The sequence below is a fragment of the Neolamprologus multifasciatus genome, chromosome 19 (assembly GCF_963576455.1).
Source record: "Neolamprologus multifasciatus chromosome 19, fNeoMul1.2, whole genome shotgun sequence".
NCBI classification, from domain to species: Eukaryota; Metazoa; Chordata; class Actinopteri; order Cichliformes; family Cichlidae; genus Neolamprologus; species Neolamprologus multifasciatus.
In genome coordinates, this window is record NC_140457.1 from 9,531,238 (window position 1) to 9,558,982 (window position 27,745).

Sequence of the window (27,745 nt, forward strand, 5' to 3'; positions counted from 1 at the left end):
GAATAACACTTTCAGCAGTCTTGTTTTGGTGCCTGTAAATAGGAATCCTTTAAACTCTGACATCAGTGCAAAACACAGTAAGCTGCAGCGTCTCTGACTCACCGGGAGAAACAAAAGAGGCTGAGACTTTGCAGTGTTGGGAGTCAAGGCAGTGAAAATAAAAGGGAGCAGTGTTCCTTTTATTCAGAGCCTCTTTTTTTTTTTTTTTTACCACAATTTAACAGACAGTGTTTGCACATTTTTAATTTAGATGGTCTGACATTTTCCATTAATATCTCAAAACACTGCACTGAGGCCTCTCTGGGGGGAATTTAGTAAAACAAATCTTTTCAACCTCTAGATCACTTTGAATTACACTGCAATGTAATATTTTACAAAGCTAAAGTTTGCTAGAACATGGCTTTATTGCCACCCTGTACTTATTAACATAAACTGAGCAAAAATAGATCTAACACGGTGGTCAGGTGATCATTCAGGCAGAAAACAAACTCAAGTCCCTGGTAAAGGTCAGAAGTAAACTTATTACCAGGTCAGGTATAAATAGTCTTGGAATAAAACATTTGCCAGTTAATCAGCAAAAAGCTTCACATTACATTAAGTTCTGCAGTCATGTGTATAATAAGATAATAAAAGAGTAGTGTTTAACACATTGTATACACATGAAGACAAATGTACTAGCCCATCTATGAAATACAAAGTTATTGTCAATTGTTTTTAACAGAGCTTTAGAGTTTTAAAAACAATAAATTACTTCTATTCCATTTCTTTTATTTCAGAAAAACAAACGTTACCAGGGTCAATATCATTAGCCCCCTGAAAAAAAATGACTTTTTTATGAATCACAGCAGAAACCGCTGCTGTGTAATAATGTGGTATAACTTTTTTATGCTTAAAGCTTGTAATATCAAGTTAAAACTTAGGGTTATCTTTCAATTTACACAAATGCAATTTGAAAAATCGTCATGGCAAAAAAAGAAAAGAAAAGAAAAGAAAAGAAAGAAAGAAGAAAGGAAATCAGTTTAGACTTCAGAAAAAGAATTCATGCTCACAAAGCAGGAGATGGAAAGTTCAGGTTTTGAGACTACTTTGTATATATAATTTGTATCACCAAGAAATTGAAATAGAGCCACATAGTACATAACAAGCCCAGCAGAGGTAGGAAGAGAAAGATTTGAAAGACTTTATAGACTCCAGAACAACTGCCGAGACATGAGTGAAGAGCAAGTCAGGAACTGTAACTTCAAAGGAGGCTGTCACTAGAACCCTGCACAGAAATGAACTCAAAGGTTACAGACCAAGAAAAACTCTGCAGAACAGACACCTTCAAGCCAGACTGAAGTACACCGAGAAGAACCTTGAGAAAGATTATGCATATTGAAAGCGCATCCTTTGATCAGAGGAGACAAAACTAGAGCTCTGTTGTCATGGAGACGCTCTTTATGTTTGGACAGAGAAGTGAGAGGCGTATAACCTAAAAAACACCGTCCCCCACAGTGAAACACGGTGGTGGGAGTCTAATGCTGTGGGGATGCTTCGGTCCGTCTGGAATCTCGTCAAGGTGGAAAGAATCATGAAGGAAGATGGATATGCAACACGTTCTCCAAAGCATAACATATTACGTTATGTGACAAGTCGTTGGTATGTTACGCTTTCGGCCACCAAAAGGAAGCAAACATGAGAACCGCTTGGACTCAATCCGCACATGTACATTTATTTTACTTTAATCGCTTTAGAAAACACTATCGAACACCATTAAGGTTGTGGGAAAGGTTAAGGATTAGGTTACGGTTAGGATTAAAGTTAGGGCTATGGCTGGAATACATAGCTGGAACGTCTGTTACCGCCAGGAGCATCATTCTTTTGGATTTCATCCACAATCCGGCCTGTATCACAGGAACGTGGAAGGTTACTTTTCCCGTTCCCATGGGACACCTCGGGACGTGACAAATTGTTGGTATGTTATGCGCTGGGAATTCAGATTCAAATTCAGAAGACCTTATTTATCCCCGAGGGGCAACTGAGAGACTGACCTTGCCGACCGTACATACAATACACAAACATCCCATTGGGGAGACAGGTCAGGCTAGGTAGCTGGCCGGTCAGCCACCCGAGCAGCGACCCGGAACCGAACAATGGAAAATACACAACATCAGGAAAGACAAGGAGAAAAAAAGAACTCCCCCCAGACTGAGCTTCAACAGGGAGATCAGTTTGAGAACAGAAAAAAAAAAAAAAAACACCTCTGCGGAAGGAAACCTCAAGCATTCAGCTTCAGCAGCCAAACTGGGTGTGGGTCTTTGTCTTCCAACATGACATCCCATTGAAAAATCTATGGGGTGAACTGAACACTAAGGTCCCTGTCAGAAGACCATCAAAGCTGGAGAAGTTTGACAGATTCGCCAAAGAAGAATGGTCTGAGACAGCTCAGGAGACGTGTGAGACTTGTTGATAACTACAAATACAAAGCTTAAAAATCAAGTTTTCATATGGAGGATAATAATTAACTTGAGACCCCAATCCTGGCTATAAAATTCGAATCATTAAACCCACTTCCTCATTCAAGTTTAAACTACCCTTCACACTGCAAGTTGCCCTCAATACTGGTTTAACTTCTAAATATAGTTCTCAACAATCATTCAAACATTTGGCCAACTCTACATGTTTCAGGTCCTTTAGGGATCTTGTTGCACTCTCAGATCTAAGCAGTTATTAAACTAGTGTTATTAGTGCTATTATTCTAAATTATTAGTATACTAAATGAGTATTATTTATAAATAACCTAATACATGGAGTTGTTGAAAATATAACCCAGGTTTGTATTTTTCCTTAAAATCTTACAAATCTGAAGTTTGACCTTAGTGTAGGTTCAAACTCAAAATTATCTTGAATTTTTTTAAAAAAACAAAAAAACAACACAGTACAATTAATTGGGCTAACAGCACATGTATGTCCTCTTGGCACTGAGAGAGGATTAGGAGGCACAAAAAAAGCAAAGACCCAATTAAGAGTTGCTGATCCAAACTAGAAATGAAAGGTGCATCCATCATCGAAAGCCCGGCTCACGTCTCCTGGAGTGAGTCATAACTGGGGACCAGAAGTCATTCAGCCATGCAGCTCCGACTTTTAACACGTGAGCAAAGCAAACTCCTTGACTAACAAGTTGTACCCGCTAACTTCTGAGCTGATGAGGATCTACTGGGATTAAAGGTCTTTAATCCACTAGATCGGACTGTCCGCATACACACAAGACACAAGGACAAGCAGCAACATAGCAGCAAACACACACTCTCACATGAACACACCTACTTAACTCACACATGTATACACACAGAGGACCTTAGATGTTTCTTTGCATAATGAAACCTGTACTGAGAGCGTAAAGTGTGTTTGAGGTGAGGCTCACTTATCTGTCTGTGTTAGGCTCCGGCGCTACGGGCAGGACACAATAAAGCTTTCAGCCTTGACCAGGTCACAGAAGCACAGATAAACACATCAGACTTAACTAATGTCACCAGAGCAGAACACTGGAGTTGACCACTGACTCTAAAAATGTCATGCAGTAGCATTTCTCCACAAAACAAAAGATACATCAGAAAGTTAATCTGCTGCACAGGTTACAGGCCAGCTACGTTTTCTTTTCACCAATTTCAGAGCTAATCAGTGGATCAAACCAGTCTGAGTGTAGCCAAATTTAAGTAAGGTTTAGATTATAATCTGTAATGGAAACTGTTTTCTGCAATATCACATGTTGGAAAATCCGACAGAAACAATGTAGAAACCAAGCAGAAGCGTTTAAGCCAAATACTTCAGCAAGCGCTGAGATACTAACAACACTCAGTCACAACCTAGTGCATATGTCCGCATTAACTGTGCACAGACACATGAGTTGTACCCTGCAGAAGACTGGAGTGTTTGAAAACAAGATGACTTGAGCTACTAGAAAAAAAATATTGCTTCATCGCTCGCTCCCGCTCTCTCCTAACGCACTCGTTTATTTAGGTCATATCATGTTTGGGCTCACTGCAGTGCCACTGACAGGCTGCATGCTTCTAGCCTGCAGAGTGAAGAGGAGGGAAAACACATTTGTGTGCACACACACCAGGCACACATTTTGAGAAAAATGTTCTCACCTTGAATTAATTTGTCATATTTTCAGTAGATACAGAACATCGTCCAGTGCTGATGACTTAAACACATCTTTGAGATGTGTCAACAATGTTATATTTTTGGCGGGTGGTTTTTTTTGGTTTTTTAAAAACAGATTCGTGCCAAGCGGGGACTTTTTTTTGTTTTTTCCACTTTATATAGTTCCACGTGTTTTTCAAACTTGTAATGCACATTTTCTGTAAATAACTACTAGAATTAGGTCAAGTTCAGTGCGCCAAACAGTTTTTTTTGTCCTGCCCTGTCCTAAAAACACAATTTAATCAAAGAAAGAGAAATACAACAAATCTTTTCTTAAGTCCCAACGAGAGAACCTTGACTATGACCTTTTCTAACACTGTCTGTGAAGGTTCTCAGTCATCCAGGTCATCGTAGTCAAAGGAGCTTGCAAAGAAAAGCGTCTGGACTTCTTTAAGTTACTTGAAGACGTTTCACCTCTCATCTGAGAAGCTTCTTCAGTTCTAAGGTCAAATGGTTTCTAACACTCTTTCACGCGGAATTATCCAAACGCTATTTTGAGCTTTTTGTTGCTCACTGTTATTGTGTACAAAGCTGGTTGATCTGAAACGAAACAGAAAATTAACACGTCTTGCTCTGTTTGAGGTTGACTGAATGGCTGAGTGGAAAGGGTGTTTACCACAAGGGAATCCCCATGTTTTCGCACCTATATGTTTACGTCTACCTCTTCTGTTAGACCTAATCGGTGTGTGTTCACCGATCAACTTTAAAAGGTTGACATCTATGTTGTGTTTACAGCAACTATTATTTTTGTTATAGTTCAAGGTGCAGATTCATTCTTGGATTCTTTTATCAGTTACTCAAAAAATAGATAAAGGCTTTACGTAAGTGTGCATCTTTAGATACCTTTATCAAAAGATAAATGCATATTTGAAACGCACTTTAGGCTGAGCTGGAATCTACGCTTTGAAATCATTTTTTTGTCTCAGTCAAATGTTTGCCTACTAATGCCCCCGTAATTTTTTGCCTCATCTCACAGCACCTTGCTCAAACTCAACCTCTAAATCGCTCAATGCTTCATGCCAGCTTACAACCCACACGCTTTGTACTGTAAACAGCAGGGCCTAGAGTCCAGGAGTCTAAGTCAATGCACATATATTCATGTGCGTGGGAAAAAGCATACGCTCGCTATGTGTGTGAGTGAATGTATGTATGTGCTGGTGCTAAGCCAAGCATATGCACTTTAGGAGTGTACAACATGTGTAACCATTTGCATGAATGTGCAAATGTTTGTTCAGCATGTTAGAAACAAGCAGTATTAAGAAAAATGTGAACTTCCCTAATAACATGTTATTGCTGGCTGCTATTAATCCAATTTGGAGCTCCTACTAATGTTTTTTGTGCTTTGACCCTTTATATCTCCTTCAAACTGTGCCAAAGAAGCAGGATTTGCCAGTGAACTAAAAAAAAACGAAGACAAGAAAAATTCCAGCTTTGTATAGAACTTAACTGCAACAAATAACAATTTCCAAACTGATCCAAAACAATAGATCAACAGCGTTTACATCCCAGCAACATAAACACATCACAGCCTTGTGCACACAACTAAAGCTGCAAAGGGTGTAAACCAAGTAATCACCGGTGAAATTTGCATTACCGCTGGCATTAGATAAATGCATTGTGTGTGTTAAATGGCAGAAAAGCGAGCGTGAAGGCCGAGCAGTGCAAACCAGAGAAACCAGATATTGAGCAATGATGTGAAAATCTGTGTTTGCCTGCTACAATGAGCAACGCAATATGTTCAGTCCTACGACTGGCCACAAGCCAGAAGGACGAAGGGACAGACTTACGGAAGGTAGGAGACAAAGACAGAGTGATACGTTTAGACAGGAAGGGGAAATAATTGGGAAGGAAATGATTAAGTAAGGGAAGAAAGCGCAGGGTGGAGGTGGAGATAACTTTTCTTCAGTGCAACAGTAAGACTTCTCAAGCAGTTTTTTTTCCACTATCAAAGAACTATATATAGTCAAAGAAACTTTATGACGTCAAAGAACAAAAGCAAAGCTGCACTAATCCAACATGGCTTCTAACACTGACAATCACATCACAGTTTATGAACATTAACAGCAACAATTATATTTTTAAAAAAAAAGACAAAAGCAACTTCAAAATGTTGTTGTTGCACTTCGACAAAGTCAAAGCAAAAATCAGAGTGCTATTTTCACACTTGTAATGCGACGACAAAAAACATTGTTTCTGCTCTGTGTTAATGAACTTCTAGTCTTTGGAGAAATGCATTTCTATTCTGAGTGCCTAGCATTTATATAAACCATTTCATTGCAGCTGCACAACACATGCTTGGCTACTTACACAGGGACAGTGCTACCAGGAAAACAAGCCTGCAAGTAATGGTATAATTTTATTCTAACAACGAAAGCTGCACAACAGATGCAAACTGTAAGGAGTAAAAATATAACTATAATAATATGCTTCTTGACAGCAATTATATACTTTGCACCCATTGTTAGACCTTAATAAATAAAACGATACTTTTTTTAAAACAACAGAGGGCATAAAAGGCATGAGGGGCACGCCAGAGCCAAAAAGTTATGTAGTGAGGTAAGGGCTTTGGTTTAGGAAAGCAGGATCTGAATCCCGCTGGAGCTGTCATAGCTCTTGCAGCCTATTGCTGTGAGGCCCTCTGGCTGTACTCCTAGAAGCACTAATGAGGACAATTACACAAGGACCATTTATACTCTCTCTGCATTCATATACACAATAACGTGCAATAATAAAAAAAATAATTGCAGAGCTCTCCCAAAGACTCTCACATGCAATATCACCAACATGCTCAATGGACAATTACAGACACAGGCACGCACAGAAAATCATAAGGTAAACAATGTTGGTAAAATGTAAAGAGAGCAAGACATGGTGGCCAAACAGAGGCACAAACAATAAGCAAAGCTACAAAAACAGAGGAAAGCAGAAAGAATGAACAGTACTTTCCCCCCTCAGCTTGGTGGTGCACAGCACAAGGAGGGAGGGAGTACTGCTGTTGGCTGTGGATGTAACAGTATTTGAATAATCTCTCCAGGAATGGAAAACTGATTAATCCTCGCAGAAGGATCCTAGGGATGAGTACAGCAGTTGGGTTTCAAAGAAGAGATAGGGGCAGGGAGGGAGGAAGAGGCTAGGAGGGGAAAAGTGTAAGACCAAGAGAAAAGGAAAGAGAGAGAACAGGCAGCAATTCAAGACAAAAAGGCCCCACTGTCTCCTTTCTTGACTTGCTCCACCACTCTGCCAGATGATACTCTACATCCCATTTTATACTCAGTTCAGGGAGTTCCACGCTGTGTGTTCAGTTACTTCATAGTTTAGGGACAAACAATAACACACTATATACTAATTTGAATAAGACCAGCTATAGATAATGCAAAGCATGCCTGCAAAGCATATCTACTGAGCCATGTTATCAGGGCGCCAGCCAACTTGAGGTGATAGTGCCTCTGTTCTCCTTCCCTCCAAGACGGCTATATGAATAGAGAATTTTAAAAATGCTGTTACCGTGGTAATCCAATTTTCCAGCCCCAGTTTGTGGCTTGGCATTCTTATATAAAAAAGGTGGGGGCAAAAAAAAAAAAAGAAAAAGAAAAATGAGAGGCGAGCTATATGTACATAACAGTAAAAGACAACCAGTCAGACCAAGATTGGAAAATGTAGTTTTTGCCATTGTTTTTTTGGGTTAGGCTAAACCAACTTGGATGATGTGTCATCCGTGTTTGGTGATGCTGTGGACAGAGTATAATGAAATATCTGGGTCAAAAAGAAGCTGTTCTGTGCTTCTCTGCAAAGCCTGTCCTCATCATTCTTCTGCTATGAACAGAGAGCAGCCTCTCACTCGTTAAAGTCTCTGTTCGTGTTAGCAAAAAGCTCTGCACCAGTCTATCAAAGTCTGCTGATGCCTGGGTTTGTGTGTGTGTGTGTGTGTTTTGTTTACTTCCTTGGGGCACTAAGAATAAAAATCTGCATGCAACTCAGACCTTTACTGTGTTAAAATTAATTCATAAATGTCACCTGGTCCATTATAACAGCAGTGCCATGAAAAAAATGCCCTGGTTGCTCATTCAGATTAATGGAGTATGTGCCTAAAAGGAGCTAAAATTATGGTGATAAGTCAGCTAATCTCTCAATAATTACATACAAATAACTACACAATAAACATGAGACTGACCAAAACTTCACAACAGACATGCAACAGGGCTGTTACTGACATACAACATTCAGTTAAGAGAAACTGTGTGTGAAGGGGCATTAAGCTGCAGCTTCATTAATGCTAACCCCTAAATGTGATATTCTGGGTCACATGCAACTGTACAAATTCAATTAAAGTATTACAGACAGCCAGTCGGAGTAAAGCATGACCTGAATGGTGTCTATTCATGGTGCTGTGCCACAACATATAATTTGTGATAGCACTGATACAAATTTTTTATATGATATAAAAATGTCATATCATGACCTAACTGCATAGTGCGTGCAATAACAAGACAAGATTGGGCACGTCTGACAGTAAGAGCAACATGCCTAGCGACAAATGAGTACCCAAAATGGAGCTACTTGGAAAATCTCAAAAACTACACAAAATAAACAAAAAAACAAACAACCCCCCCCACCCCACCCCCCCTTACTAATTCACACAATAGATCACAAAATATGCATAAAAAGCTACAGATAAAGATGGAAACTACACACTTGTTTCAGCACTTGAGGCAAAAAAAAACAAAAAACCACACCATCAAGCACAACCAGACTATGGAAATACCAGCAGCTGATGATGTGCAACCCAAATGTAAACAAATTACTTGTCGCTGGAGCTCCATATGAAAGAAAGAGCAAATGGCAGATAAAAATTACTGATGTGACAACATGATGGAAAAGCAGGTTAAAGTTCCTTTAGTTTTTGTTAAACTAAAGCATGAAGCATTATTTTGTACTTTAACTTAAAATTCTCAAGGGAATAAAATTAATTAATTACTTAATAAAAACACTACCTAGGCTACTTTTGTGCTTAGGTAGTGTCCTGACTTATGCTGTGTTACTGGATACAATATTGCACTAGAATGCTGTTCTTGCCGGCCTATTTCAGCCAACTCACACTTGAAATTAAGAATTGCGTCTTCAATGACAGTTGAAAACCGCCTTCATTTACTTATATTTATAAATGCTTAAATACTTATGCCCCTTTTCCTACTCATATCAACTCGGCACGGTTCTCCATGGTTTTCAGGGTTTTCCATTAGGTCATAGTACCTAGTACCAGATACTAGATTGTAATAGAAAACCAGTCAATCCGAGTACAGTCCATTTATTCTATTTTGTACAGTATTTTATTTTATTTTGTATAGTATGTTAGTCTATTTCTATCTGATTCTATTCTATTGTTTTTTTTTCCTTAATGTTTAATCCTCTTAACCTGTACAGTCCACTTTCTGCCACGACCAAAAAATTTCCCATGTGTGGGACTAATAAAGGTTTATTTTTTCTTATGCCATGGCAATCCGTGGCGAGTCAAACCAAGTAGGTAATACTGGAAAAGGGTTTTAATGATCAAGATAAATAAAAATACTACCAAATAAACCAAATAAGTTTTCTAGCAATCTATCCTGGCAATGTTGTTGTTTCACCCACCCATCCATCCATCTTCTTCCAATTGTTCAAGGGTGGAAGAAGATCTAAGCACCAATTTCTTCATGGATATATCAAGTAGTTTCCAAGCATGCTGAGAAGCTTTATCTTTATCTATCCTGGATCTGCACCAGGGTTTCCTCCTAGTTGGAATAAGACACACTCAGGAGGCATCGTAGTCAGAGGCCCAAACCATCTCAACTGGCTCTTTTCCATGTGAGAGTAGTAGCAGCTTTACTCTGAGAGTCCCTCCCAAATTACTGAGCTTCTCACGCAATTTCTTAGGGGGATCCCAGCCAAACTTCAGAGGATACAAGAGGATGCTTGTATCCATGATCTTATTCATTTGGCCACTGCCCACAGGCCATTTTTGAGGGTAGGATTAGAGAATGCCCAGTAAATCGATGGCATTCCATTCACATTGAACTCTCTCTTTACCTCAACCAACCATATCCCTGTCAATCCATCTGTCAAACTTTCCACTCTCCCCCCACTCATTAATAAGACTCCACTTAAACTCCTCCACTTGAAGCAGAAGCTCAATCCACTTTTTGTACTAGACAACCATAATGTTTAAATTAAAACATTTCTGTATTTTGTTTGCTAATGTATACATACACAAAACAATTACAAATGTATTAAAGTGGTACATTTATTTTTATAAACCTTTAGAATGAAGTACACCTTTTACCAAATGCTCCATCATCTTCTGAGTAAGATTTTCCTAACTTATATCAACAAGCTCAACATGATATAACTACTACGAAAAATAGCTACAGCATGATCGAGCTGGTGGAACGAGAGAATGTTTGCAAACAAGTGTAACCCACTGCCAGCTGCTTTTCAGCATGCCGCTCTTGAATATCCATGTCTGTACACGCTGCGTCATTCACCTGTCAGGTATGGCATGTGTCGGAAGTGATCCCCTGACATAAAGTGATGAAAAGACGTATGCAGAGAAGTAGTTGGCAAATGCAGCTGGTATTACTACTCGGAGAGGAAACAAAATTAAATTATTCCCGAATGTCAGCAAGAAATCGGGTCAGCAATTTTATTTGGGTAAAACATCTATTTGGGGATATTCAAGATGCTCAGAGTGAGCCAGCTTCCAAAAAGAGAGACATCAATAGAACAAAGTATAAATGGGTGGTACGCAACATAGGAAGGAAATGATGGGAATAGGGTTGCTGGCTACTGTTTGCGCTGTTCTCCCTGTCGCCTATCTGCCACTGAATCATTTCGAAGTCCTTCAATCTGTTCCCTGCCCCCAGCTAGACACGATGACCCCTCTTTCCTGAGTGCATGCAAGTAAAGGGGTTAGGGTTGAGAAAGGGAAAGAAAAGGAGCCCAGACTGCTGCACAGGGGATATTATGTTGCTCTTTTCTCCAGCAACTTCTAACAGTGTGTGTATACATCACAAACTCTGCAACTGGCTTTTTCCATGTGGCCATGGTATATATAGATATATGTGTCTATGTACCTAGGAGCATCAGGGGAGCTCAACAACAGCAAGTTCACCAGCCAGCGAACGCTTCGACACAGAAAGCCACACATCACTTTGAGCAACAGCTGAAGCCACATTTAAAAAGCCAAGGCAGTCCCCTTTCACTGGGGAGTGGCAAATCACTGTCACTGTATCTTCTCCCCTCAAACATGCCCCCTGCAATGATTCACAGACTGAATCAATAGCCAGGATCTGGCCTGGTTTCCACCACAAGGCCACACAGGTCATCAAGCAGGCACTCCTAAGATTTATATCACTTGCATTTGCAAAAAAAAAACCGTAGTCACGGTTTTTCAAAAATTCTTGCCAGAGGAGATGGCATGGCAAATTTAGTGCAATTTCACTTAAAAGAATCGTTCTGGAAACGTTGCAGTGATGTGCTGGGCATGGGTTGCTGATTCAAACCCCTGGCCTGCAAGGAAGAGTTTGATGTATTGTTCTGAGTGGCCCAACTTCATTAATCCTGGCCCTGGACTTTATAACTGCTCCAAACTCAATAGCCATTAACTCATGTGGCAGCAATGGAGCAATGTCTTTATGAAGCAGCTGTGAGTTAACAAAGCGGCTGTTTGTATGTGTGCTTGGAAGCCACGGCTTTCTCTCTCTGCAAATGAGAAGAATCACGATAGCCTTCCTTTGTTGGGAGCACATGAGTGTTGTGTAAACTGTGGCACAGAAGCTTAACCTCCTCACAGGGCGAACACTCAGAGCTAACTGCAATACATTCTCCCTGACTCTGGAAGTGAACTCTTCTGGGGAAACTTTGAGTAAACCTCTGAGCAAAAAAGCTACTCATGGAAACAGTGTTTACTTTTTCCCCTTGACATCACACGCATTACGTGCACATGCTATAGCAGCACTTCAGAGAGCAAGCACAAGAGGATACACTCTGACGTGGATACGCACAATGCTCATGAAAACACACTCTCACAAGTTAGATGGACGACCACAGTTTCTCAAGGCCCCAGAGCCAAAATGGCACTATTATTAAGTTTGGGTATTCTTGAGATAAGTAAAGTGCCATTAGTAGGGTTTTACCAAGATGAAGAAACCAGGCCAAAGTGCACACGTTGGGTATTCTTCATGAGGACAGTGCTGACAATAAGGACACACAGCCATGAATGTTACTCATTCACCTGATTTCCAGAGATCAGTTAATACGTGATCTATTAATCCTACTAATGGTCAACTCACAACAAATAAAAGCAAGCAGTAGCACATTTATTTGGCTCAGAAGAACAGAAGAAAAATGCTAATCTCAGATTGCAGTTTTTTGTCTTTTTCCCTTTTTTTGGCTGAGCTGAGACCATACCCACGAGATAACAATCTAACCCACCAGAACACCTGCTGACCAAAAAGTGATAGCTTATATTTCTGATCGGTATTCTTCTTTTGACTTTGTGAAGTTACTGCAAGCTGTGCTCCCAGGATCTATGTGGATTAGTGACTTGTTGAAGCCCTGTGTGTGTCAACATTCACTTTATAAAAGGCCACAGAAAATGTCATGTTAGAGTGTTGTCAGGGTCAATAGAAGCTTAACCACAAACTGAAATGCTGTTTTGCCAAGAAAAACGGCGTGGACTGTGTCGCATCAGATCCAGCACAGACAGACACACTGTTTCTGTCAAGTTAAACGGGAGAGTCCCAGTGTGAGCCACAAAGCAGGGATGCACCATTGAGCACTTGATGCAGAGGTGGTGATTCAAATAATTAAAATAAAATATGGTATCTTTAATGGTTAAGCAACATGTCCATGTCTTTCAGGCAAGGATGCTGTTCCTGCACATCAGCACCACCACGCCTAATTTAAAAAGCATCAAGAAAGTGACAGTCTACAGTTCTTGTCTTTGAAACACTACAATTACTGCTGACCCACACAGGCAGCTACCAACCCCCTGTTTCTAACTGTAAAAATGCTTTCAGCTTAATCACCAGCCAAACATGCAGTTTAACTCCCAAGGAAGTGATCGGAAACACAAAACACACAAAGAGTAGGAGTCAAAGGTTAAAAAGAGTTAAATGAAATCTTTGGCCAGGTTATTTTGTAGCAGTATAAACACCCGCTAAAGTGTATATCTCAACTCAGCTATGCAATACACAATGAATTTCACCAACTCTGAAGCCCTAGCCCTGGGCCTTCGTGGATTAATAGAATAAACCATGCCTCCAGGGAATTTCTCATCCTGCAAAGGAACCACAACTCCAACATCTTGGACTACACCTGGCAGTAGTGCTAATATTGTGTCTAAGATTTGAGGAGCTCTGAGACTGCTGCTGCAAGGAGCTTACCAAGGCTAGGGAACAGAAACAAGACTAGCATCAGCAGATGTTAAAGCCCATGGACAGGTCGAGAAGATCACAGAAGAGACGAGTGATTCCAATAATCCACCATTTATTTGGCACAAAATATTTGGTTATTAAGGTGCAAAGTAGCCTTTGAGCCTTGCTTTCATTATGCAGTTGCATCGACACGTTGGTACAAAGTCTCCTGGGAAAATGAGGGCTCAATTGCACAACCAAGACAGGGAAAGGACGGCGCATTATTATTATTATTTTTTTTTTTTTTTACCCAGTGTAACTGCGATTACTTTACTTTGCAAAAAGAAAAAAAAGAAGGTTGACAAAGAGAAGAACCAACAAGGAAGCCGTCTATTGCCACTTAAAACTGCTTCATCTAAAATAAAACAATAATGATGTTTGCCTTTTTTTCTTACTTGACCACATGTTGGCTCTAACAACTTCAGGTTATGCAGTATACAAACACTGCTAAATGGTTACAGTTCGTTAGCTGCCCCACTCTTCTCATTTTCCTTGTAGTCCTCTCATCCCTCTCCTTTCCCTTCAGTTAAAGCAACCCAGAGGATAGATCTGCCTTGCATCTGCCAAATGACTCTGCTGCTTATAAGGAGCTTTGATAACACACTTGCAGCAATGAAATTGGCCTGACAGCCGAAGGCGGACGCTCAGTTAACATGAACATTTATTGATTAAATGTTCTAATTGTTATTTGGACACATTCAAAAGAAGAAAGACAATTCAGGCATAAAAGAAAGACCAGAAAGAACAAAAAATTATGATTTGATCAGAGCCAATTAACGTGTTCCTCAAATGAGCTTGTGGGCCATTCCAAGAGGAATTAAGCTTCACAAGGTGATTTGTCTATCTTGTGCGTGGTGCAAACACACTAAGGGAAAGTTAAATTGAGCTGTCTGCAGCATTTAAAGAACCTGTTAGAATCGCCTTCCAATTGCTGGGGGTGACTAAAAGCTAGTCATTTTTGTCATCGTCATCATCATTACAATCCGCTCTCTTGGTAAACAGTGATTACGAAGCCACGAGAAACATTTAACAGTAGCATCAGGTTACTACACAGCATGCAAATGAGCCCGTGCCTGTGGGCAATATAAAAACTGAGCTCAGAGGTAATATGGATGCAAGATACATAAAGAATGCAAATAAAAACTCTTTAAACAATCCAGATTAAAAGCAACCTTGTCGTTTCTTCAGTCTAATTTAAGTGTTCAAAGATCATTTAGGCTGGCAATCCTGGTGTGAGAGGTGCTGAAAGCCTCACAGTTAGGAATGGTGTCAGTATGTGTGTTCATTTTGTTCACTGAGTGATGAAGGCCTGTCACTCTTCACTCCACTACCAATCATCATCTAGAAATGGCTGCAAGGGGAAACGCATTCTTTCAGGTCTTTCAAAACTGCACTGCTGGCTTTTGACATTCACACACACATACACACACTTTGACACGTTGCGATACATCATATACAGTGTTGAACGTGTGTCACTTATACATGCCCAAACACAAGCCCACAGGAAGTCTGAGAGCGCCACACTCACAAGTGACGAAGATAAAGGCAGAAAAAAAAACAGAAAAAAATGAAGTGGCAGTGTGAGAAGAATATAAATGAAAAAGAGAGGGGCATGAGAGAGAAAGACATGCAAAAACACTAATGAGTCAAGGTCATCTCAATAATATAACTGTTTATCCCAACAGTGCTGTTTGTAAACGGAAGGACAGTAGCACTTAGTGTCTGTGTGTGTCAGGAGCAGTATTTGTTTAGCAGCAGGAATGATGAGAGGATGGAGTGGAAGAGGAATTTCCTGCTGCGTGAACAGACATACAATCGCTACACTGCCCCTCTGACCAGGCCAAGACAGAGGGGCAGTGTAGCGATTTTGTCACGTATCCATGACAAAACAAATAAGTAACATACACGGGGACAAGCCATTTTACAGTCACCTCAACCTGCCCGTCAGTTTGGCTGATTTAAACTGAATGATGATAAACTAAGAATAAAGACTGACGTATCCAAGGATGTTGTTCTATAAACTACCTTTTAACTGACTTTCAAAGGAATGGGTATCAAACAGTCTGATGAAAGGCAGGCTGTACTGACGTCAGGAAGCCAACCAAACAGGTCTTCTGAGTATGGCTGCAAATGCAGCTGTAGTAATTACTGCAGCTGTATGAGCTGCTCACTTATTTTTGGAATTCTCTGCACGTATCTGAGCTCCACTCTTTGTATCCTGGTTGGGCTATTTGTCAAGTTGAGGATGACGGTAGAATACCAAATTACGTAACAGATTAAGGCAGACTGCTGGTGCTGCCTAGCTATTTATCTAGCACATTTATGGCTGTGGTTTTTGCTCAGACAGGGGTGGAGCAGAACTTCATTTCTAGAATACGACACTAACAGGTTGTACTTTGACTGTTCAATGTGTACTCTACTACTTAAGACTATATTGTGTTACTCAGCAGTATTATCTAAAGTCTGGAACTGTGCTGTGTTAGCCATGTGCTTAAATTAGATTCCCAATCAGGTTGCTACCTCTGGAAGCACAAGGAAGGTTTCAGTTTTGGTCAGTTTTATAGCTATGTTAGTTTAAGGCTGGACTATGAACTCAAGCAGAGTCAGTAAGAATTAGATAATGAAAACTTAACTCAGAAATCCTGATTGCTTTTATTTCAGAGAGATTAATGATTATGCAGGAATGGCAAAACACTCAATTCATAGTATACTTTGAGTACCAGCACCCATTTGGGACTGTGTGCCTTCTTTTGCCCAAAAATGGACAACTCTTGTGAATACGCCTGTAAAACAAACATAAGAAATGATTTCACCATGTCCATTTGCACAGCCAACGTGCCCAGGCAAACAAGCCATTCTTCAGCAGCTAAAAACTGGAGACCAAAGCCATTTTACATTTTTAGATTGGACCCCATTTTGGATCTGATGATTATAAATCATATTTGAAGGGTAAATATGAGGGTTGTACAGATCCTGGGTTTTTTGTTTTTGTTGTTGTTGTTGTTTTTTTACACTAGCCAAAGAGAAAATAGATGATGTCATAACCATCAATGCAGAAAAAAAGAGACCAATGCAATCAGTTGAAGCGAGTTTAGATGAACTAACACTGTGCAAGGCACATGACTGAGGTGTAGGTGTTACTAAAGAAAGCTGTGCCAAATCACACAGCTGATGGATACACTATTGCTTGAGGGCCTGAACTTGACTTTCCAAAATTAATTGATTTTGAGGAACTGAGCTGTACACGTTTCAGCACTCAAACTATTTAACAAGGAAGTAAGCCGGGTTTTTTTGAAAAAGCAAGTTAAGGACACCCCACCACTGTCATGTCATGTGAGAAAAGCAGGATTAATAACAGAGACAGACGTCAAGCCTTTCCCTCCATGTCCACAGACAGAGTTGGAGCAGCCAAGCAAGCAGAAAGAGAGATGGACAGGCAACTAGGCAAAGACTGCAGAGCTTCAGAGGATGGAAAATTACCAGGGCTCCACAATCAGCTGGGCACCTTTGATCAGCAAGAGCCCAGGCACCAATTACTGCCGGATAATCGGCAGCTCCTCAGAGGCCTGACGAGCTGCAGGCAGTGTGGGCACAACGGGTCACTGACCACCAGGCAAACGCCTGGTCAACAAGGCTCACAGAGCCAAAAGCTGATGGTGGCCCTCGCTGAAATGCTGCATGAAGGCGGCCAAACAGAGAAGCAGCACAGCGAAGCCATTGTTCCCCTCCTGCCGACTCAGCACACTGGCACTCTCACAAGCCAGACATCCCTCTTTGCAGACCGCTCAGTAGTGAAGGAAGAGAGCTATGATTAGAGTGCGTGAACCTGCTACGGCACATGTCGTAGTTTTTCCACATACTGCCCCCGTGTCTGTGCTGACACATACGTAACATACGCAGAACAAATGTGCACACGCATGCTGATCAAACACCTGTCCCCGTAACTGTGGTAAACAAAACGCTGCAGTGCACAAGGCACCACGAACTGCACAATGATGCAACGTACATGAAACACATTCCACGCTGCCTTCCTGCCTGATAACCTATTCCTACGCAGGAAAAAGGCCAACCTGCCTGTTCCCGACTTACTACATGTTATCTAAGAGGAATGTGGACTGACAAAGATATTTAAACCAAACTGTGGCATTTCAAACACGACTTTTACATTTTTCCTTTCTTTTCCTCTTACTCATACGGATCACTGCAAATCAGCAGTGATTTAAAAACAAAAAACAAAACAAGTGTCTTCACTTGAAGCAAAACATGATATTCAGCTCATTAATAATTGACGTCTTTCTTGTGCTGAGGAACGTTCATTATCGATTAGGCTACGCTAGAGTGGTGGTGCTTAGTGTGCCGATCCTCCCTCCACTGTCAACAATACAGCGGTCTGAAACAGTTCTGACCACCACCAGAAAAAACTCCTGCAGTGGTGCATTAGAAGAACAACTCAGAAGCATCTCCGATTCCTTTGCTTGTTCATACCATACTGTTATCTAACAGAAATCCCAGCAGCAGCCAGTAGACTTTGGATGAGGCACGCTGCAGTTATACAACAGGCAATGCCGGTAAAAGCAGACCCATATGGGCCAGAAGGAGCTTCCCTGTAAACCAAGAGTTAGAGGAGGAATTTGCTCACTAAGCAGCAACATCTGAACAGACGAGAGATGTTACACTGGAGGAAAAGAGCTCGTTTATGAGGCCATAAAGCAGACAGCTTTCGAGACCGGTATCAATGTCATATTTTCGAGCTGATTTCAGAGATGTTTCTTAGTGTTGATACCACAGCTGTACCTCATTTCACATGTTAATTCATTATGTTGCGTGCAAACAGATGTCTCTATAAAAACAGGTATTTTCATTAAATCAGGCAAGCAACACCTCAGATATGCACCAGTGTTTAATGCTTTTTACCTCCACGCAAAAATAACCAAGAATCAGCATACAGGATTATTTTATAGATTTATGATTTATATCACACGTATAAGTTCAAGCTTCAATAGCCATCAGTTTTCAATCAATGCTATTCTACGAACACACTATAAAATAACTACCGATTAAGATAACAAAAAACAAACACTTTTATGTGTTTGATGATGTCTTAATGATAACACACCAACTCGATTAGGCAAGCTTTCTCTGTATTGCACCACTACTATGGCTTACTATGCTTTCTTTGACTTGCCCCCATCCAGCATCATAGCTTAGTGTATTTCTAAATACAGTTCTGCTAAGATGACAAAAATTGTGGGTGCAAAGGGAACTCTTATCACAGTAAAACAAAGGGGGAATTTCAAGTAAACTTGGGAATCAATAACATGACAGCTATTAGATTTAAAACTGTAAAAACAATTATTAGATCCTGATGTACATAAAAGCACGCAGAGCACATTTTGGCCATTTAGGCCGTACGCTGTGGACATAACAATAATGCAGTTTTTTCCTCCCATTTTCTATGCAAGGAGGTTTTTTATTCTGTGGCACCAACTTTGAATATTTTGTTGGGTCATCTTGCTTTTCCTGCTGCATCATCCAGCAACCACTGTGGTGGTTACCAGGAAACTAGTTCCACAGCAACCTTGATACATCAGGGTGACGAGAGGAGGCGGGGCCAAGAAAATCCATGACTATTGTGCAGATTAGGCAGAAGTACACTAGAAGCTGCCTGCAGATGGTCACAGTATGCAAGAGAACAGTGCAACTGTTACCCATGCTATGGACAGGCAGTCATTTGGCATAAACACATATCACTTAGTGTTAAGACAAGTAGTAATTACACCAACCGCGCTCTCAGTTTACGTAGTTCATACACAGGAACTGAGAAAGGGATGCACAGCGGTGGTTTTACAAGATCAATACCGAAACCTGACTTTGCATCAGAATCTTTTGTCAAGTTATAAGCTGCTGAAGTGTTAGTTTAGGTGACAGACAGACACTTTTCCAGTATTAAAGATTCATAGTAAAAATAGCTGTATATTCAAATAATGTCTAAACTCCTGAAGCACAGGAGCTCTTCTCTGAGCTCTGTATGGTGCCAAGGGGAGAGGATTTAGCCAATATGGCCATCTCGGGTGTGAAGCTCTTGTTGTGAGAACAGAAGCCCCACCCACCTGCTGTTCAAATCTTCCATCTGAGAGGGGCAGATAATCAGAGGATGGGAGGATATCTTATATGCAGGCTGGAAAGGAGCTAAAAACTTCTGGTTCAAACACTTATACAAACTAAGGAGCTGCACCAAGGCAAGATAAATAAGGATTATTTTGAACTATAAATCATACTAAGCTATATTAGTCCAAGAACAAAAACACGGACCTGTAAACGAGCATTACAGTCCCCCTTAAAGGGTAAATAACATCTAGAAAAGATCAGAAATATAAAAAGCTCCTTAAATCCCAGATTGAAACCTCTTCCAGTGGCTATTTTTATACCTTATCCGATGTCACTGTTGCCTACTGTTAACATTTTGGTCATTCCAATCGTTGTGCTTTATAAATAAACATCTCTTTGTGAAGCAACAAGCACCACAGTTAAAATACTTACACGTCTTAACACTCTAACTAGAACTGGTTACTCCCAACCTGTGAGATACACTAGCGGTCACTCCATTCTGGGTCACTCATAATTAAAGCAGAGATCAGAGGGCTGAATAAAGCATGAGCTGTTCTAGTCCAGGAGGCTCAGGTATCACTATTACAGGGGCCTAGAGAGGGACAAAGGAGTCCCTGAGCCCCATGGCATACCGAGGGAGGAGTCACACAGACACTAACCTGAAAGGCAACTCCTTGCATACAGTGATGCACCCCCAACCCTCCTGGCCCTAATCCATAGTTTCAACAGCCAGGGCAAAATGAGGAGCTGAAAGCCCTTTGGACCTAATTACAAGCTAAAGATATTGTCCCTGATGGGGACACTTTAGGAATCGAGTTCAAAGCAGTTAAACACCATCCAGGGCCCACCTTACACTGGGGTTTTTTTTCCACTTTCTTAAAAGAGTGCTAACAAAGCCAAATGCTGCCACTAAGAAACAGCCTACAGATATAAATACTGCATGGTTTGCATAAAACAGGGCAAATAAAGGTACTTTGAACCAGAGAGAAGAAATGTGATTTGAAAAACAGCCACAAGGACTTCAAACACTATTTCTGTTAATGTGTAGAAACATTGAGAATTATCAGTTCTACCTGTTTTATCTTCTATAAAAGAGGAAATTCCTGTTGAAGTAGCCCATAGACTCTGTGTACTACGCATATATTTTGTAACTGCAGCAGTTGCACTAATACAGTTATTGCTCCAAGTGATGGGAAATTACTTTGTCACCTCTTGGACATCAGGTGCAATATGTATATATGTGATTACAATAATACATTTACAATGAAATGACTGTATTTTTGCATTGGCAGAGAGAATCACAATACTAAAAACAAGGTTTATGAGTGGTAATAACAATGCAGCAAATAAACATGTCCAGTTAGCCTGTGTGTGGGCATGTAAGCAAACTCTAAAATGCTTATTTGCCTCGATTTTTCCATTCATTTAAATTTGTTTACAATCTGGAAAACATTTTCCCCAAGCAGCTCACTTGTGTGAAACCATCTTGAACGACAGTAATCGTCCTTTGTGTGATAAGACGACACGGTTTACCAACAAACAGCAAACACAGAAGTTCAAATCAACTCCACACATCCTATTTTAGGCTACTTATGTTGAAATGGGGTCAGCGGCACATTTGAGATCCTGCTTCTAAAACCTCTCCTCTGGTTGAATCCTCTCAGAGTGTCTTGGATCTAATCCAGCAGAGAATATGAAGCTAGCAAGTGTAGACACTCTATGGATTCAAAGGCATCGAATCCCACATGCACCTGGATGTTGACCGCTTTCTTTTGTGAGGGGGACCATTAAAATACAATGGTCCTTTTTACAATGCTTCCTTTTTGTGGCATTTATTATATACGTCAGTTTCTCTATGCTTATTCAAAGCAGAAGAGTTCAATTTGGTGGACTGTATTCATCTTGTGTCACACTGTCCAATTAGAGTTTATAAATAAAAACTTACAGACTGCAAGCAGCATTCTTAGGTAGCAGCATTTTGGTACTTGTAAAACAGGAGGGCGTCAAAACACATTCCGTTTTAGCGTTTGATGTTAATGACAGCATCGTCTGCATTGTCGTGTCATAATCTCGCACATCTACATCATCAAAAGACCCACGCGTTTGGATAACATTCTCACGCCTGACGAAAAATCACTTGGAAGAGAATCGGGTTTGCAGGCATCTCGGTGAAGATGAGTTTACAAACCCTTTTTCTCGCATTCCCACGCAAGTCAGGTTTAATAAGTAAACATCTGAGCATTTCATTTAATGGGTGCATCACTACCACCAAGAACTGGTGTTGACAAAAAGCACAGGATATGGATAACAACACTGAAACTGGCTCAGATGACACATACACATCACCCTGATCCAGACTGTTTGACGATAATGTGAAAACAAAAAACATATCTGCTATATCAGTCATCTCTTAATGACCAAGGTAACGCTGGACTGAATGCTAAGCTGACAGTGACATTCACTCTAATTTCACCATGAGCAGCAAGAGGCTCAGCTATCACCCTCCTATCAGGGTCCTATCAGGGTAAAGCTTTAGACTGCATCGTCATCATACGGCAACTTTATCTACCTGCAGTTGCATCACTACTCAGTATTCACATGTACAACTCACTGCCAAGTGTAGGCCCCGCCTTTGAGAAGAGAGCAAAATGCTGAGAGTTAAAGCTAGATTCTCCCACAGAGTGAATCACAGAGCCCAGGACAGAGACTTGCTCCTGCATTCTCCTCCTCTCCCAAACAGCTGACAGACTTACACAGTAGGTTCGGTGGCTGGTAGCCAATCTTGCCTCCCTCATCCTGTGAGATGAGCTAAGCAATCCCTTTCAAAATTTTGAGGAAAAAAAAATCTCATCTCCCTCTGTAAGGGAAAAGCAGCAGTCCCCCAAAAAGAACACAAAATGAGCCTTTGGAGACTGCTACACACATAACCACAAAAGGGTCTGTATAACCCGACCTTACAGAAGTCTGCATGTGCATTTTAAGGCTGAGTAATTTAGAGACCACTAGCAAAAAATATTGACAAAAATAACAGTCCTGGTGATTTTCCTTAGAGTGAAGGCTAAATTGTCTTTGATGGGCGCCAAAATGTTGTAAATGCAGAACAAACCCTGGATAAGAGCCGACATCAAAACAAGCTGCATCTCTCTGGTCATTACTGTGCTACCACTAGGGATGAATAACAATAATGACACTATTTCTCTTTCCTGTATTGCTTTTATAGTTCATTGAGGATTTTTTTACATGTCGTAAATAGAATTAAGACTACCCTGTTTCTCTGGGAATTAATCCATTAATACATCCAGTTCAAAATCACTGTTAAAAATATACATTTGGCAGATCTTCTTTGATTGTTTTGTTTTTATTTTCTGCCCTAACATTCTTTTTCTAACCCTTATCTAACAGAAAGTCTACTGCTTCTTTCAGGTCTTTAACACACCATCATTAAACATTTAGCCTGTGCAAAACTGACATGACACAACAGATAACTATCCCCTGCCATCACTAAATGTCATCTTCCCTGCCGATAGCATGACAGCAGTCAACAGCTGATGTGCGAGCACTCCTAATGTCCTCTTCACTCACTTTAGTAGGTGCACCTGATCAACTACTCCTTAATGCAAACAAATGATCAGCCAATCACATGGCAGCAACTGGGAGAGCTGGTTGACAAGACAAGTTCAAAGTGAGCATCACAATGGGGAAGAAAGGTGAAGAGCACAACATACAACATGTCCAACCTATGAATCTCTGCCACAAAGAATTTCTGTTCTCAATGAAAAAGGGAGTCAAACCTGGCACTAGCAATACCTAGTAAAAAGTATATAAACTGAATAGCACTTGACTACATCCCCCACTGCTCTGAGCACTCTGAAACCGAGTGCTAGTATTGTAAGCAGAATAAAATAAGCAATGCAGGACATATTTTGAACTTCTTCTTTTTTTTTTTTTTACAATAATCTGATATTTACAGTCAGAATAACTGGATTTCAGCACCTCTCCTCGACCAGTCAGAGGGTTGCGTCTGTGTTTTCCAAACAAAAACAAATAACTCATCCTGTTTATTATTTCAGGTCACAAATTACGTCGCTGCTCCAATAATAAAATGCCTAATGACAGAATCCAAATAGAATTAGCGTCCAATAAACAGGATGTTTTCAACCGTATGGTTCTGCTGCTGGGGCTATCACACAATCTATCACATGGTTATACAGTCTCCACGTGGAAGGTAATCTGATGGTTATCTGATCATGAATGGCAGACTTTTTGATCTCTCTTGCAAGAAAAGATCCACCTGCCATATAAGACGATCTAAGACACATTATCACACTTCAGAAACATTCCGAGTGCTAAGACTCTGAGTCACAGTCTGTATCGTCATGATAATCAACCTGTCTGGATGGATGAGTGTTAAGAAGACTCACCTTTATTGTTACAGAACACTTTTTGAGGGGGCGGGGGGGACAAACTTGCAAGTCACTAAACTGCCAAGCTACCGATTAATACCATTTGTAAGGATGGTATTACACAAGCGAACCGTGTGATAGGGTGTAAGTGAATGTCGTGACAAACCGTGTGCTAGGAGCAAGCTATCCGATGAGCTTAGGTCATTTTGCTGAATAACGTCCATCCCCCTAAAGTTATCCAGGTAACTTGAGAATCGTTAGCTACTTAACTAACGTTAGCCATACCTCTTAAACACCTTAGCTTATTCGGCAAGACAGAAGCAGATATTTTCTAACAGGAAATAAAGATGTTAGACAGCTTAACGCCATCTATTTTGTCCCTGCTTGTGCTATTTTGTTAGGTTAGCAAGAGAGCTAAACGCCGTGTTAATGGGAGCTGCCATAGCTCCGTGTGCCGCATCAGAGAGGCACAAGCTAGTGTTGCTTAGCTCGGTGAGCTAACAAGGTTCACCGGGCATGCTTACCAAAGTGCACACAGCCCACTTTCAACCTACCTGCGATCACCGCTGCAACCCTGAAGATGCCCCGTGTATGCCGTCACCAGTGTATCACGAGCCGTGCCCTGCCAAAATAATTCAAATTCCACAGAAAGTGTCGGGAGAGACGCTCGCAGTCCAATCGCTTCAGCCACCGCCGCTGAATGGCTGCTACTCGGAGCCTCAATCAAACTTCCTCCTTAGCAACGGACCGCCTCCGCGTGACCCCCATTGGCCGGCGCGTGTACATCGAAGGTGATCGATGGTCGATAGTGCAACCTGGATCGAAGCTGAGTTTCACTCTTTATGCTGTTCGTCTCGTAGTTATTAAGAGAAGCAGGCGTGAAAGCACATTGTAAGACACCGCTTCTGTCTATCGGGTTTACCTCCAATTAAGATGCACCTGTAAATAAATAACTACTATAATCTGACCTGAAGAGTGTGTGATGGATTATTGTTACAATTAATAAGTTGTAAGCAACACTTTACTTTTCGTATTTTGTTACAGTGGGGCTGATTTCTATATAAGCAGGTATCAAACTGTATGCATATGTTCTCATTAAGTTTTCTTGTATTTCATACATTAGTGCTATTTTCCTCTTAAATGTAGTATGTAAAGCACCACTGCAAACGTTCAGTTGCACCACTTTTAACGAGCACCTTCATTACAAATTCATTGTCTGGGTGATATGCAAATATAACCCTGTCAGTGAGGTCACTCCTGAAACGACAAAAAATTAGGGCAACAGTGCAGTGCCATCCCGAGTTTCACCGTAATCATCCTTCCTGTGTAGGCCATCACGTTCTCACCACATAACAAAAACGAAGCTCGTTTAAATGAGTGAAACGTGTTTCTTTTCTTATACATCCAGTTAAAGGCTTCCTCCACTCCCGCTGTCTTCACTGACCCCTTGAAAAGGCCAGAAGTTTATCAGCATAAAGTTGCATTCCTCGCATACCTTTAAAGCCTTGTAAGCTGCAGTGGAGCTTGTATTGTGTCCTCAAAGGTTATGAAACCAACAACGAGGGAAACAAAAAAAAACCTTTGGTTCACAAAGTTGTCAAGCCTGTTATGCAGCCTTGCACAGTATCTTTAATAATCATCACAGTGCCCCAGCAGTGACCTCCCAGTCTCCAATACCGCCGCAATAATGCCGATTTTTTTTCCCCTTAATTATCTAAACTCTTCGAGAGTCTTGTTTTATTTTATTTTTACATTTATTTAAATTTTGTATATCTATTATTTTTACCACTAGGTTCCATCAGTGAAGTTACCAACGTTATAAGGAAAAAAAGTTAGCATATTATGCCCCCTGGTGGTCACTTTGTGTGAGTAATGAATGGTGAACGGTTTTAATCATGTCGCAATGAGTCTACAGATTTTCCCACTTACTGCGTTGCCTAATTAAAAAGATTATTTATGCACACATTGAAGCTAATCATGGCCCTTATTTTTAAAGGGAATACACTCCTAATTTCACGCTGGCCCCAAGTAATGGAATAATCTATAGAAACTGTTAACATCTGAAGAACTCCATTAAACTACTTGAATTTTTTTGCTTTATATTAAAAATATATATACTTTAAATAAATGTCTCAAATATAATGGACTTAAAAGGGGAACTGCAATGCTTTTCTTTGTATATTTAAATGGATAATTTCAAATAATCTGGTCAGAGTATGTGAAAGTAATGCCTGTGAGCCAAAACCTCACTCCATTTCAGACTCACTTTAGCGTTTGTGATATCAAGGACAGGGGATAGTCTAAAAATGGTTATGTTAGGCACTGAGTCCAAACAACCACTCTTTAAACTAATGATGGCAACCAATGACAAAAAAGAAGGCTTAAAGTAGGAGAAGCTAAACCAGTTGTTTGGCTACACAAAGGAATAAAATGATTACTTTTAAGTGTGAATCATGTAAATCTTCTCTAGCAGACTCCAAGGATACAAATGAAGTTGGAAATGGCTACAATGTAATTATTTGGATATCCATTGTGAATTAGGATGCAAACATGTACAATGCAAAAAAAGGATTTTCGCTGTTTTATAAAATGATGAAAAGAGCGGTGATGATGCAGTAATCCAGTTTATTATTCAAATGACTACAACAGCAATGTCTCCATGACCACATTTTATTTTTTCAAACAACATATAGAGAACTTTACACAAAACAAGCCGTTACCTGCTTTAAATATTTACATAAAACTGTGTAGAGACGGAGAAAAAAAAAACCATTCTTTGGGTCTGACCATGCAAAACAATAAATAATCTTCCTGACAGTGCTTCGCATGGTGGTTTCAAGACTGCCATTCAGCAATAACAATTAAAAAAAAATTGTTTTCAGATTTTAGTTGACTGCACATAAAACTGCCCTGGTCCACACAGTCATCAGACATGCTTCAACAGCCCAAAAACCTCAAGACTCAGAGTGGGTCAAGTGCAAGTCAGCATATTAGCAACAGTACATTATGCACTCTTTCGTTTCGGGTAATCTTCACTATTCCAGATTGAAGCAACACATAGACCAGAATACAGAAATGAAAAGTGGGATGAGTGATAGTTTTTTGTGAAAAGCGTAGATTACTCAGAAGAACTAAAGCATCCTGGAAGGATGAAGCACTGTACACAGAAGACCTTAGATGTTTTGTTCAACAGGGTCTTAAAATGTTTTCAGCGCGCTCTTGTCCCCAAGACACAATGAGCAGGAGCTAGAAGCTGACTTCAAGACAGTAGAGTTCCCACTACTTTTATCCTTCAGCAAGGCGACAAACAGTGTGCAGACGTGATACCCCAATTCCTTCTGCAGGCTGGGTCCAGAATCTGCTCCTCCCTCTCCCTCTTCCCATTTGCTGTGGCTCAGGTAATGACTTGTGGCTCCCAGGACTGGCTGGCCATCTGGGGGCGACACTGTAAAATGACTGGAGGTCCCATCGGGGTTTGACTGTCCAGGCAGAGGCCACTGACCATGTGCTGCAGAGCTGTGCCCTTTGGCTTCCACTTCTGTAAAGACCAAAAAAATAATTTCATGCTGGTTTGTTAACAGATGTTCGTGCACATTGACT

The 27,745-nt window shown here is 40.6% G+C and overlaps 2 protein-coding genes across 6 annotated transcripts in view; both read right to left on the reverse strand.

Moving 5' to 3' along the window:
• The window catches only part of numb (NUMB endocytic adaptor protein), a 42,515-nt gene extending 17,679 nt beyond the window's left edge, over positions 1–24,836 (reverse strand). For all 5 annotated transcript variants that reach the window (XM_085143385.1, XM_085143384.1, XM_085143383.1 and 2 more), the window contains exon 1: positions 24,700–24,836. The gene's annotated coding sequence lies outside the window, so the exon portion shown is untranslated. The remainder of the gene's footprint in view (positions 1–24,699) is intronic.
• galnt16 (UDP-N-acetyl-alpha-D-galactosamine:polypeptide N-acetylgalactosaminyltransferase 16) overlaps positions 1,727–27,745 on the reverse strand; it is a 63,344-nt gene continuing 37,325 nt past the window's right edge. The window contains exon 15 of the mRNA XM_085143390.1: positions 1,727–27,683. Within this exon, the coding sequence (XP_084999516.1) occupies positions 27,540–27,683 (144 nt within the window). The 3' untranslated portion in view covers positions 1,727–27,539. The remainder of the gene's footprint in view (positions 27,684–27,745) is intronic.